This window comes from Triturus cristatus, chromosome 7 (genome assembly GCF_964204655.1).
Source record: "Triturus cristatus chromosome 7, aTriCri1.1, whole genome shotgun sequence".
Classification (NCBI taxonomy): domain Eukaryota; kingdom Metazoa; phylum Chordata; class Amphibia; order Caudata; family Salamandridae; genus Triturus; species Triturus cristatus.
The window spans coordinates 1,682,886,908-1,682,900,964 of record NC_140590.1 but is presented as its reverse complement, the minus strand read 5'-3'; the positions used below and the strand labels follow the sequence as shown (position 1 = coordinate 1,682,900,964).

The 14,057-nt window shown below is 50.9% G+C and overlaps 1 protein-coding gene across 3 annotated transcripts in view; it reads left to right on the top strand.

The window, feature by feature from the left end:
• The window catches only part of NCAPD2 (non-SMC condensin I complex subunit D2), an 89,007-nt gene extending 75,295 nt beyond the window's left edge, over positions 1-13,712 (top strand). For all 3 annotated transcript variants that reach the window (XM_085619822.1, XM_085619824.1, XM_085619823.1), the window contains 4 exons: positions 10,785-10,968; positions 11,272-11,407; positions 12,695-12,847; positions 13,423-13,712. In XM_085619822.1, coding sequence (XP_085475948.1) covers positions 10,785-10,968; positions 11,272-11,407; positions 12,695-12,847; positions 13,423-13,511 — 562 coding nt within the window. In that variant the 3' untranslated portion in view covers positions 13,512-13,712. The remainder of the gene's footprint in view (positions 1-10,784; positions 10,969-11,271; positions 11,408-12,694; positions 12,848-13,422) is intronic.
• Positions 13,713-14,057: the final 345 nt, after the last annotated feature.

Below are 14,057 nucleotides of genomic sequence, written 5' to 3'. Positions count from 1 at the left end.
ATGAGAGAAGGGGGACTGGTCGCCCTCGGGACTCTGCGGTCTATTGTGGCACTGTTGTATGGGAGAAGGGGACTGGTCGCCCTCGGGGACTCTGCGGGCTATTTTGGCTCTGTTGTATGGGAGAAGGGGACTGGTCGCCCTCGGGACTCTGCGGGCTAATGTGGCTCTGTTGTATGGGAGAAGGGGACTGGTCACCCTCGGGACTCTGCGGTCTATTGTGGCTCTGTTGTATGGGAGAAGGGGGACTGGTCACCCTCGGGACTCTGCGGTCTATTGTGGCTCTGTTATATGGGAGAAGGGGGACTGGTCGCCCTCGGGACTCTGCGGTCTATTGTGGCGCTGTTGTATGAGAGAAGGGGACTGGTCGCCCTCGGGACTCTGCGGTCTATTGTGGCTTGTGAGAAAGTGCCAACTTTCTTGCATGGTATGCCCCCACTTTTTGCTAAATTGCTGAATGTACTTTGACTGAGTGTACCCTGGACTCCTGCCAATCAGGTGCCCAGGGCCTATGTTCCTTCCTTAAACACAAACTCCAAAATTGGCAAACCCTGGCCACATGTCAGCCCCCAGTAAATGGTACCCTAGGTACCCAGGGCCTTGTGACCAGGGAAGGCCCCTATGGGCTGCAGCACTCCTTGTGCCACCCTTAGGGGCCCTGTACCCTTACACACACACACACTGCCTTTGCAGGCTGAGTGTCTGGGTGCAGGACAAAATGAAAAGTCGACATGGCACACATCTCTGTGTGCCATGCCCAACACCCACACTGCCAAGGCATATGTCAGTCACCCCTCTGGCTGGGTGCCTTATGCCCATTGTGTGGTCACAGGAGCCCTGTGCACCTACAGTACCCAGGTCCATTCCTGGGCACTGTAAGTGCAGTGCTGCCATTTAAGAGTACATGGTGCTGTGAGCTCGTCAAACACGAGCTCCACAACCCCATAATGGCAACACTAAAGACTGGGAAGTTTGGTATCAAACTTCTCAGCACATTAAACCCACACTGATGCCAGTGTGAGATTTAACGTACCAAGCACCCCAGAGGGCATCTTAGAGATGCCCCCTTACAACTAACCTACAATCCACGTCTGCTCTGAGGCTGCCCAGGCTGCCACACAGCAGACACGTTGCTGGACCCCTGGGTGGGAGAGCCCCTACTCTCCCGGGCCTGCAACAATGCACATCCTGGGTGAGGTGAGAAATCTCCTCCCCCAGGATGAGCAAAGGGAAGCTTCAAAGGCATGATGCCGCCTCTTGGAGTTTCCCCAGGCCACTGCAACCCCCCACTCTGGCGGGAAGCTTGGCCGGAAACCCCATACAAGGACAGGGGATGTGCCAGCCTGCCCACCCCACCCCTCAGGTGGGGGAGGCGAGGTGAAGCACATCTCCGGGCTCTCGCCATCTTGAAGATGGGGGGCCCTACCCTATCAGGATTAGGCTACTGCCCCCCCTCCCACCGGAGAGAGGCAGGATAGGGGGTGTACCCACCCCAGGACAAGGACCCATTGGTCCCTGGCCTTCACCTACCGGTAACGCCCCTAAATCTAGTGTTCGAGGCATGTGGGCTGCTGAATTCATATCTGTGCATAGATCGCCGCCTAGTGTTGGGTCCGGATGATTGCACGTTGTTGTTCGAAGTATCCTGGGATAGGTGACTCCTCCCCTGGACTACAGTGCGCATGGGCATCCTCTCCATCCTCAGATTGTTTTTTTCCGCCATTGGGTTCGGATGTGCTTATCTTGACTCAAGTTAGGAAAAACTTTTTCTAGGCCAAAAGGCCTTTAGTTCGCGTCGGTACTGTTCCCGATCGGTATCGATAATATCTTGTTAGTTTACCAACTTTTTCGCTTCCTACCCGACCATCGACGATGGAATCGAGAACACCATTCAAGCGGTGTCCGGTATGTAATGCGAAATATCCCCACATCGACGTCCATCCGGTGTGCAACAAATGCCTTTCACCGGATCACGACGAATCTACATGTATGGCCTGTGCCCGATTCCGATCCAAGAAGACTCTCCGGAATCGACGAGCAGCGAGACTCGAAGCGCAGCAAGCGGCACCGGCCCCGGCCGACATCTTCAGCGCTGAGACCGAAGATGTCGAAGACGTGGAGAACCTACCCTCCAGCCCCGTTTCCGAACACGACTCCGGCTCGGAAGACGTCGAAGAAAGCCTCTTTCGCAGAGACGAAGACGACACCGAGGTAGGAGACTACAATGAGGCCTTAGGGGCCGAAGAGAGTAGCTCCGATGACGAGCAAGGCCTACCCGTACAGACTGACGACATCCCAGTGCGCCAGTCTATGGCTCCGGTCGAGGGATCGCCTTCGGGCCTTACCCAAGACCTATCCCGCAGTTCTTCGGCCCCGCCCTCTGGCCCGGCCTCGGACATTCAGCGGCAGCCATTAATACCCAAACCGGCTGGTTTCCCTTCTTCGAAACCGAAAGCTGTATTGGTTCAACTGAAACCGAAAGTAACGCTGGTCGGATCGAGGCCCACCACACCTTCGACGCCAGCAAAACCCATCGGCACCGAGCGCACTATACGAGACTTCGGTGCCGAGCTTGCAACGGCCGACGTCGGCGTCGACATACGGAAGAAGACCTTCGGTGCCACCAAACCTACTCGGCTCCCGGCACCGACGCAATCAACTCCGACCCCAAAGGTCAAACTGCCTGCTGCGTCTCACACCGCTTCGACAGCACCACCAAAGGCACACTCATCGAAGACGTCGACGGCCATTACCGCCCCTCGACTCTATGACTCACCGGCGCCGAGAAAGTCCACGCCCGCTTCTACGGAACCGGTCGGCGCAAAGGAATCAATGGCGCTCCAGGTGTGGCCCGTTGCTGCGCAACGCACCAAACACAAAACAGTCCTCCAGGACACATCGGGCTCCGAGCCAATAAAAGCTCCAACAGCCTCTTCGGCACAGGCCAACATTACTTTTGGCCTGCCGCCATCCACGGCCCCGAAACTGTTCCAAATCAGGACACGGGTCACCCACACCACGATCACGCCTGCCGAACGTTCTCCTGCGGAGACGTCTCCGTCACATATCATCGACGCCGACACCGGCAGGATGCTGCTCCACAAAAGGAGAATAACTTCAGAGCCAGCTTTGGACTCTTTCCGGATCCCACTTAAAAGAAAGCTGCCAGTGGTTTCGGAACCGGTTCTTTACGAACCTCTCCATTCCCCCTACCAGGATCCACAGTCCTTCTCTCCCACACACTCCGACACAGATGTTTTGGAGGACTACATGGGTGACCACGTCCCCTACCCCGGAGAGATGGACCCTCAAGGCCAACAGGACCCTGATCAAGCTTGGGATGACCCTGTCGACTCCGGTGCACCTATAGATGCACAGGACCCGCAACTCTATGGAGCAAAAACATCTCCCACAGAGGACACTGCCGCGTTCAACGCCTTAATTGAACGTGCTGCGGCCAATCATGGGGTGCAACTTCACTCTGACACCGTAGAGGACGACTTTCTCATGGACACTTTCGCAGAAAGGAACATTAAAACTCTACCTATGTTGAAGGGTGTCCTCAAACCAGCAAAGGACATCTTCAAGGAACCCACCAGGGCAAGAGTAATAAACCCCAGGATCGACAAAAAATACAGATCGGCGCCTGGGGACCCCACCTACATTAGAGGCCAGTTACCTCTGGATTCAATTGTAGTTGCGAATGCTCGCAAGAGGGCACACTCGCAAACAACAGGTGATGCTCCTCCCCCGGACAAAGAGTCCAAGGTGCTAGAGACCTCCGGCAAACGGGTTGCCGCACAGGCGCCTAACATATGGCGTATTGCCAATACTCAGGCGCTCCTCGCTCGCTACGATCGAGCACACTACGACACATTAGAACAACTACTCCAACATCTCCCTGACCAATACAAAGAAGGTGCAGAGATCCTCATCAGGGAGGGACAGCTCCTCACAAATGCATCCATTAAGTGTGCACTGGATGCCGCGGATACAGCTGCCGGAGCCATAAACACTAGCGTCATGTTGCGACGACATGCCTGGTTGCGAATCTCCGGATTCAAACCTGAGGTACAAAATAACATCCTCAACCAACCTGTCAACCCCGACTACTTATTCGGGCCGGAGGTTGACACCACCCTAGAGAAAATAAAAAAAGACACGGACACTGCAAAGTCCATGGGGGCTCTACAAACGCAGTCCTTTCGGAGCGGCTCCTTTCGTCGCCCCGGAAATAGAGGAGCAGGTAGAGGACAGGGGTCACAGCAAACATACAACAAAGGCAACACACAGAGCACCTACGACAAAAACACCCGGGGTGGATATCGTGGCTCCAGCACAAAGGGCAGAGGACGCGGCTACGGCAACACCAGGTCCTCCCCCAAGAACAAGCAGTGACGCCCTCTCCTTTCCTCCCGACCACATAACACCTGTCGGGGGAAGGCTACAAAGGTTCCTGTCCACGTGGAACTCCATCACCACGGACAGGTGGGTCAAAGATATTGTCAAATACGGTTACTGCCTAGAATTAACCTCAACTCCACCCACAATACCTCCGAAAAACCGTCCTATGTCCTCCGAGCACTTAACGCTCTTACAGCAGGAGGTGCAAAGTATGCTACTAAAAGGTGCAATAGAGGTCGTACCCGTCCACGAGCAAGGTACGGGGGTGTACTCCCTGTACTTTTTAATACCAAAAAAGGACGGGTCGCTCAGACCTATATTAGACCTGAGACCCCTAAACCGGTACATTCTCTCCGAGCATTTTCACATGCTCACTTTACAGCAAGTCCTCCCGCTGCTCAAGCAGGGAGACTTCCTGGCCACACTGGACCTCAAAGATGCGTATTTCCACATACCCATTCACCCCTCACACAAAAAATACCTCGGGTTCACTGTTCAGGGGCAGCACTACCAGTTCAAAGTCCTTCCCTTCGGCGTGACAACAGCACCCAGGGTTTTCACAAAGTGCCTAGCTACTGTAGCGGCACATCTGCGGAGGCAGCACATACACGTCTACCCTTACCTGGACGACTGGCTCATTCAAGCAAAGTCAGCCCAACAATGTGCCAGCCACATGTCCCGCACCATTCACCTCCTTCACAGTTTGGGGTTCTCACTAAATTACCCAAAGTCCCATCTCCAGCCCGCACACGTACAACAGTACCTAGGTGCGACCATAGACACTCTGGCGGCCACAGCTCAGCCAAATTTAGTGAGAATCAACCGCATACAGATGCTGATTTCCAAGTTCAAACCACAACACTCCCTGCCCGCGCGAGTGTTCATGCAGTTGATAGGCATGATGGCCTCCTGCATTTTCATAGTCCCACACGCGAGACTACATCTGCGCCCGCTTCAGGAGTGCTTAGCACGTCAGTGGAATCAGGCTCAAGGACTGTTGAAAGACCTAGTGTTGGTGAGCGGTCGGGCATACAACTCTCTGCATTGGTGGAATCCACAAAACCTTTGCAAGGGCCGACCGTTCCAAGAGCCTGTTCCACAAATAATACTGACAGCGGACGCGTCTCTCCAGGGATGGGGAGCTCATGTACTCCGTTACACAGTGCAGGGACTATGGACAATACAACAAAAGAAGATGCACATCAACCTTCTAGAACTGATGGCAATCTTCCTAGCAATGAAAGCATTCAAAGTACACTTGTGCAACAACGTCGTGTTGATCCGGACTGACAACATGACCGCCATGTACTACATACAAAAGCAGGGAGGAACACACTCTCCACAGTTGTCTCATCTGGCTCAGAGCATGTGGAAGTGGGCCATTCAGAGGAACATGTTCCTCATGGCGGAACACCTCCCCGGCAAGGACAACCAGATGGCGGATCTGCTCAGCAGACACAGCCACCAGATGCACGAGTGGGAGTTACACCCATCAGTTCTCCAACCGTACTTCCAGCAGTGGGGTCATCCAGACATAGACCTATTCGCCACAAGCGAAAACGCAAAATGCCAAAGCTTTGCCGCCAGGTTCCCACATCCGCAGTCGCAGGGCAATACGATATGGATGAACTGGTCCGGCAGATTTGCGTACGCTTTTCCCCCAGCACCACTAATACCGCTGGTGGCACGCAAACTCAGACAACACTCTCTGACACTCACCCTGGTTGCTCCAACGTGGGCACGCCAGCCGTGGTACACCACCTTTCTCGAACTCTCCGTGGTGCCGCATCAACGGCTGCGGGTCAAACCCGAGCATTTGACGCAGAACCATGGAGAGGTTCAGCACCCAGATCCGCAACAGCTGAACCTGGCAATCTGGCTCCTGAAGTCCTAGAGTTTGGCTACCTCAACCTGCCACCTGACTGTATGGACATCATTAAGGAGGCCAGGAGACCCACTACCAGAGCTTGCTATGCAGCCAAATGGAAGAGGTTCGTCATTTATTGCAATAATAATGACATCAACCCGCTAGACGCATCCATCCAAAACATTATTTGTTACCTATTACACCTCTACCGATGCAATCTGGCGTACACCTCTATACGTGTCCATTTGACCGCAATATCCGCCTATCTACAGACCAGGCAGCACCTCTCTCTATTCAGAGTGCCTGCCATCAAAGCATTCTTGGAAGGACTCGAACGAGTCATTCCTCCTAGCCACCCACCAGCCCCAATGTGGAACCTCAACTTGGTCCTCACACGCCTGATGGGTCCACCCTTTGAACCTCTACACTCATGCGAGATTCAATTCCTTACCTGCAAAGTAGCTTTCCTAGTAGCGATAACTTCTTTACGAAGAGTTAGTGAACTCCAGGCACTGACCGTCCAAGAGCCATTTATACAAGTTCACGCCAACAGGGTCGTACTACGTACCAACCCCAAGTTCATGCCCAAGGTGGTATCGCAGTTCCACATGAATCAGACTATTGAACTGCCGGTTTTCTTTCAAAACCCACAGACTGTCGCTGAAAGGGCACTCCATACCCTAGATGTGAAGAGGGCCCTCATGTATTATATCGACCGGACCAAACCCTTTAGGAAAACACAACAACTTTTCGTTGCCTTTGCCCCACACCACAAAAGTAACGCTATCTCCAAAGCAGGTATAGCCAGATGGATCGTTAAATGTATTCAAATTTGCTATCAAAAGGCTAAACGCACTTTAACGATTCCCCCACGAGCCCACTCAACACGTAAGTTAGGGGCCTCCATGGCTTTCCTAGGAAACATTCCTTTGCATGATATATGTAGAGCAGCCACCTGGTCCACTACACATACATTTACCAAACACTATTGTGTAGATGTACAATCAAAACAGCAGGCAGCTGTAGGACAGGCTGTTCTCTAAACTCTTTTTCAGACCGCTGCAGCTGGCACTGGTAGCCGCCGCTAATAGAGGGCACTGCTATGTATTCTATGCACAGATATGAATTCAGCAGCCCACATGCCTCGAACTGAATATGCTACTTACCAGTATGCATCTGTTCTTGGCATGTAGGGCTGCTGACATTCATATCGCCCTCCCTCCTCCCCGGCGCCTGTAGCAGCTGCAGCTCTCAGAATTACTGTAAAGCATGGTCATCACTTCCTGTATCTACTCCATCACTGCCACAATGGCGAAAAACAATCTGAGGATGGAGAGGATGCCCATGCGCACTGTAGTCCAGGGGAGGAGTCACCTATCCCAGGATACTTCGAAGACTCTTCCAGGACAACAACGTGCAATCATCCGGACCCAACACTAGGCGGCGATCTATGCACAGATATGAATGTCAGCAGCCCTACATGCCAAGAACAGATGCATACTGGTAAGTAGCATATTCAATTTAGGGGCACCCTGAACCTTCCTTCCCCAGATTCCAGGTAGAAAACTACAAGAACAAGGACCTGCCCTGCAGCTGCTAAAAAGAGAAGAAGACACCAACTGCTTTGGCCCCAGCCCTACCGGCCTGTCGACTCTCGAACCTGCACCATCGCGGCATCTCTCGTGGCCAGCAACCTCACCAACCCCGGAGGACCTGGCTACCTTTTGGCTCTAAGCCCCTGGGACTCCCATGAGTAGAGGCTCTACTCAAGAAACCTATTTTTAACCCCTGGCAGCAGCCCGGAACCGCGGACCCAACACACTCTGCACCAGCCAAGCCTGGCCAGTGCCGGAGTGGACAAAGACCCTGAGGACGACCCCACGGCGACTGTGACCCCGAGTCCGGCACCCAAGGACCCCCCCTCGACATCCCGGAAGAAGCCTGCAGCCTCAGAACCGAGTGCCACCCCAACTGCGATCAACCAGAGGGTAAGATTCCAGACGTCAAAAGGCACCCCTGCACCCGGCGCCCTGCGGCCCCCTGTGCCCTATCCCGGGGTACCCACCTAACCTACAACTACCCAACTTACCTCTCGAAGTGGTGGTGGCACCTGAAACATCCTCGTCCCCGAGCCTGCAGCCTTTTTCCAAACCGGAACATTCCCATTGATTTCCATTGAGCGCCCGAAGGCTCAAAAGCACCCTGCACCCAGCCGCCCGAGTGGCCCTGGCAGTGCACTCTCTACACTAACCTACTTCCCCACTTGCCCTGAGTAAGTGACCAGGAGCCCAGCTCCCACAGCCGCGTGCGTGGCTTGCCAGACAGCAGCCACCAACCAAGGCCCCCCTATCCCTCATAGGATAACATTGGGCCTAACTCTCTCTGCACCCGGCCGTCCTGAAACCGCTGAGGGTGAACCAACTGTACCTACCTGACACTGGGGGACCCCTGAGTCCATGCCCGGAATTTCAACTCTGCCAGTCGAGTACTTACCCTTAAACCGCTAACTTCATTTTCCTCATAGGGTAACATTGACTGGCTTTTTCCTGAAATTTCTTCTAAGTGTGGACTTTTCAAATCTTCAAATATTCACCAAAAATCAGCCAAGTGACAAAAACGAATTTACTCACCTGCTCCTGGGTGAGCTCCCAGTGCTGGATCTTGGTGCCCAGCCCTGACCCTGAAAAGTGTCCACAGCTATACTTACCTCTAACTCATTTTTCTCCCATAGGAAACCATTGTCTGCTTTTCTGTGAAATTTCTTCTGTCTATTTTTGCAAATTTGAAATATTCTTTTAAAATCGTACCATTTCTGCAAACAAAATTACTTACCTGTTTTTGATAAGGACCCCAGTCCTGGGTCTAGCTACCCAGTCCTGGATTACTAAAGTAACGATAAAGTACTCTACCTGCAATTTGAATTTCTTGCCATAGAGATCCATTGAATGTTTTCTTTGAAATATTTTCTAAGTGCTAACTGTTGAAATAGCTAAATATTATTTAAAAATCATTAGTTATTAAGTCGACTCATCACTTGATTATGAATACTGACCCAAGGCTGGATCTAGGAGCCAGACCTGGAATTCCAAAAGTAATCTGAAAAGTAATTTATTACAAATAACCTGAATTTACCATTGAGCTCAATGCATTGTTATGTTTAGGAAATAGGATTGTTTATTGCAACCAACTGTGACTGTTTACACATTTATTGCTTAAGACAAAAGTATTTATATTCAACCTCTCGTTCTGAGAAAGTATATTTTTACCCCCTTTGTGGTTCTAAAAATAAAACAAGCATATATTTTATATATATATAAACCATTGGCCTAGAGTTCAGTTATTGAGTGTGTGAAACCATTTGCTGACTGAGTGTGTACAATAAATGCTTTACACTGTCCTCTGGTACTGCCTTACTGCTCGACCAAGCTACCACTTTTGAGGGTAAGGTCATACCTAACTTTGACCTCTATCAGCCTCTGGGGGACTGGGGACTCTGTACACCCTGTACCTATTAGGGAACAGTATATACAGAGCCACTTTCTCACATGGCTCTGTTGTATGGGAGATGGGGGACTGGTCGCCCTCGGGACTCTGCGGTCTATTGTGGCTCTGTTGTATGGGAGAAGGGGGACTGGTCGCCCTCGCGACTCTGCGGTCTATTGTGGCTCTGTTGTATGGGAGAAGGGGACTGGTCGCCCTCGGGACTCTGCGGTCTATTGTGGCTCTGTTTTTATGGGAGAAGGGGGACTGGTCGCCCTCGGGACTCTGCGGTCTATTGAGGCTCTTGTATGAGAGAAGGGGACTGGTCACCCTCGGGACTCTGCAGTCTATTGTGGCTCTGTTGTATGGGAGAAGGGGGACTGGTCGCCCTCGGGACTCTACGGGCTATTTTGGCTCTACTGCATGAAGTTTTCTCTCTAGCCTCCTCTCCCAATTGCAGGCCATCGCAGCGTTCCTACATCTGTTACCAAAATGGCTAAGAAATACTTGCAGGGCAGAGACAGCCCAGGCTGTAACTGCGTTTCCCCTCTTGGGTACTGTCCCAAGAATGTGGTTGAGGAGAAAGCAGCTTAATACAAGTCCTGTATCGAGGAAGGCTGTTCGTACATGTTAACTGCTCCAGCTATGCGGGATTTGGCCGGGTGGGGGTGCTCTGTCAGGAGCGCCCTCAATCTTCTCCAGTGGACTCAACGTTGAGTTGGATAAGGCTGTGTCCGTGTTCTAGTGGCAGAGTTTTTCGGCCGTAGCTCTTGCATGGTTTAATTGGTTCATGTATATTTCAGTTTTAGCACCGGAGTCCATACGGCCTTCACTGGCTATCCCTGCTGCACCCCGCGCCAACAGGAGCCATGGGCCAGACAGGACAAGAGCCGCGTTTCAACCAAGCTCTGATCCGCTCTCAGCACACCTTACCCCGTTCATGGGGTCCATACGAACCCCCATGCTGCCATTTCATGAGATCCTTGCCTGACCCCGGCTGCACATTCCACTCCCTCACCTCCATCTCTTTTTTCAGAACTGAGCGCCAGTGGCGGGATCTCGCCCACTGCCTGACGCTCCTACCGTTTTCAGAGCGCGGCCTGCGCAAGATGCAGGAGAACTTCGAGTGCTTCGGGGATAAACTGACCGAAGAGATGGTGTTTAACTCCTTCATGGCCGTCATTGGGAAGATGCGCCGAGGGGCCAAGCCGGAGCTTAAGGTAAGCAGGCCGAATCAGATACTTTCCAAGGCGTGCACGGGAGAAGGGGATTGGTCGCCCTCGTGACTCATTGTGGCTCTGTGTGGAAGATGGGGATTGGTCGCCTTGGGGACTGCGGACTATTGTGGCTCTGCTGTTTGGGAGGGGATTGGTCACCCTCGGGCCTCCATTTGTTCTCAATTGAATGGAAGGAGGAGAATAGCCACCCTCGGACTCTGAGGACTATTGTAGCTCTTTTACATGAGAAGAGGATTGGGGCTGTACTCAGTTGGATTCCTATTCCATGTTTTTCTGTTTTCACAGGCGTTGATTGATGAATTTGAGCAGAAGCTTCGGGCCTGTCATGGCAGGGGGCTGGAAAACATGGAGGGAGCTGTGGACTCGCAAGAGAATGCCATGCCTCCTCCAGCTGCAAAGAGTGCCAAGAAGAACCAAACTGGTGAGACCAGGAGATTATTTATTTGCATCCATTTGCAGTCATGCGATCTACACACTTCTGCTTACTGTAACCCGTCACGCATCCTTTTTGTAATATAGGTAAAGGCTTCTGCTCTGGCCCCCCGCCCTTCACCCTCTAGAATGCTCTAGGGCTACGGCAATTAAGTGGTCGTTGAGGTCCTAGTTATGCAGCACAGTTGATTTAATTATGCGGCAAGAAAAGGCAAATGATGCCTTGTAATGCGGCACGCTTTGTGATCTTACTTTATTTTGTATATATTATCTTTTGCGGAAGTTAAAAATATATGGGCAAAGGTTGCCCGCTATTAGTACCGGTTTAACACCCATATACAGCAATAAGCTACATCCGCCTTTGGAAAGGGCCTTGCCCTTCGTGGCAACGCGCGTGTCTACGTTTTTAGTAACTTTTGATCGGCTTGAGCTAGAAACATTTTTTGTTAATTGCAGATTATGCAGAAGGCACTGGATTGTGGCAAATGCAGCACATTCGTAGTTATGTGAGAAATGCGGCAGCCTCAATCCCATAATCACAGCGGCCCAGAATACATGGCCCACATTTGTGAAGGATCCGCACAGGCCCCTTTGCCTCCCACCCCCAATTTCATTTTATAGACCTTCACTTTGTACCCACATCTACGTGAACTGCGAAATCTTTCAGCTGGTCCAACATTGCTTTTGTCCTCCCAACCACGTATGTGCCCCACACCTTGAGCCCTGAAAGTGTCTGCAGTCCATCCTCTTGTCACTGGGACCTACACTCTTAACCCAGGGGTCTTCAAACGGGGGAGGGGGGTACCAGGCTCTGGCTAAGAGAAGCATCATGCTGATAGTCCTTTTGTTTTAGGCTGAAAATTAAAGATCAGCAAAAAGCCACTCGTAATTTGCCATTACGAACATTTTTTTTGTCATATCTGTCGAGTGTGTCAAAAGGGAAGGGACTCCAAATACAAACCTCCCGCCCCCATTTTGGATAGTCACACTGTGGATACTTTGACATGTTAGTTAAGCCTAGCTAGCCAGAATGTTTGGTAATCATGTATTTGATTGCATTTTTAAAACGTTAAACGTAACTAACGTTTAAGTCTATACATATTTAAACATTGCCCTCCCCAAAAAGCACAATTGCTCTACTAAATTTGCAATGATTAAAAAAAAAAAAAAAAAAACGGGGTGGGGGTGGCATTAAAGTTTGAAGACCACTGTCCTGACGTGTGAGACCTGGGAACTCTGTAATTGGTGTTTAATAACTCATGACCCCATTCTACAGGGAAGAGACGCCCCCTCTCTTCGAGGAATGCGAATGGCCAGGATGAAGAGGCTGATTTCACAACCCCCAAACCACGGGCCAGTCGCCGGGGCCAGGGTACTCGCAAGAAACTGACTGTGGAGTTTTCAAGTGACGAAGAGTCAGCAGAGGAAGGTGAGACTTAAGGGAATATGGCACAGGAGCAATCCCGCTTTAGGTCTTTGGAACCAAATGCACATTTTATTTAGTTCAATAGTGTCTCTTTAGAGAAGAGGAACTGTATCGAGCTAGTCAGAGTGGCTTCTTGTAAGGCAGATGTTGCACTGCTGCAGTTTGAAGGACAGACTTTAAGTTGCTAAAGGTGCTTGTAGTTGAGAGCTGCGGCAGGGGGGCCGAGGCACTGCTTCAGTGCATGTGTTTGAGATGTGTAATAGAATCGTGAAGTTGAAGGGTTCTTGTTCAGAGCGACTTAGATTGCAGAGGTCTGCGAAGACTCAGTGATGCGGACTACATCGTTTAGGGTGTGGCTTGATACAGCATACAATGCTATGGTTCAGTATCTTAAGCACACAGATTTACTGTGTACCTTGCTGGATGGATTAAATAAAGCCGAAATGTCAATTCGTGATGGTAGGGCTTGTGCAACAGGGGAATCGTAATCTATACGTGGTGTATCTGCGTGACTTTTGATTGGTCTGGTAGAACACCTCTCACTTTGCTTTTATCCCAACATGATTTGTTCCCATCAGATATGGAAGCAGAAATGAGTGAAGCAGAAACTCCAAAAAACACCACACCTATCAGAAGAACCTCAAGCCGGACGACCAGAGCAAAGTGAGCACTTGAATAGTTTGGTCTGGAGCAGATGAGGGGAGCTGGTCAGCAACTACCAGTCATACAATTATTGAGCATTTTATATTTGGGACTCTACGCAGTGTGACTTGTGGGGGCACGGTGCCCACCCATTTCTGTGTATTTTCTACCTTGTCTGTCTTTTCTATGTTTTTAATACAAATAAAGATTACTTTTTATTTATTAATTGCAATTTGTCACTGGTTTTCTTGTAATTATTTCGTTTAAGTTCATATAATTATCTGATGCGAGCAGCAGTAGGAGAGGTTGATTAGCAGCCGAGGTTTAAATTAATTCCTTAAGATGGTCACCCAGCTGAATGGTTCTTTGATGTGATGGGGCCATTATCTCGGTTGTGATCCAAATTATCCCACCCCCCCTTGTAAATAACTTCTTTGGCTGTAACTTTGTAAACCTGGGGCAGCGGCAGAACGCTAGAGTACTCTGCCATATGAAGGAAGGGGGTAATGTGCCAAGCTATTGACATGACCTCATCGCACTCATTCATAGATGTGATCTGAGATGAAATAGA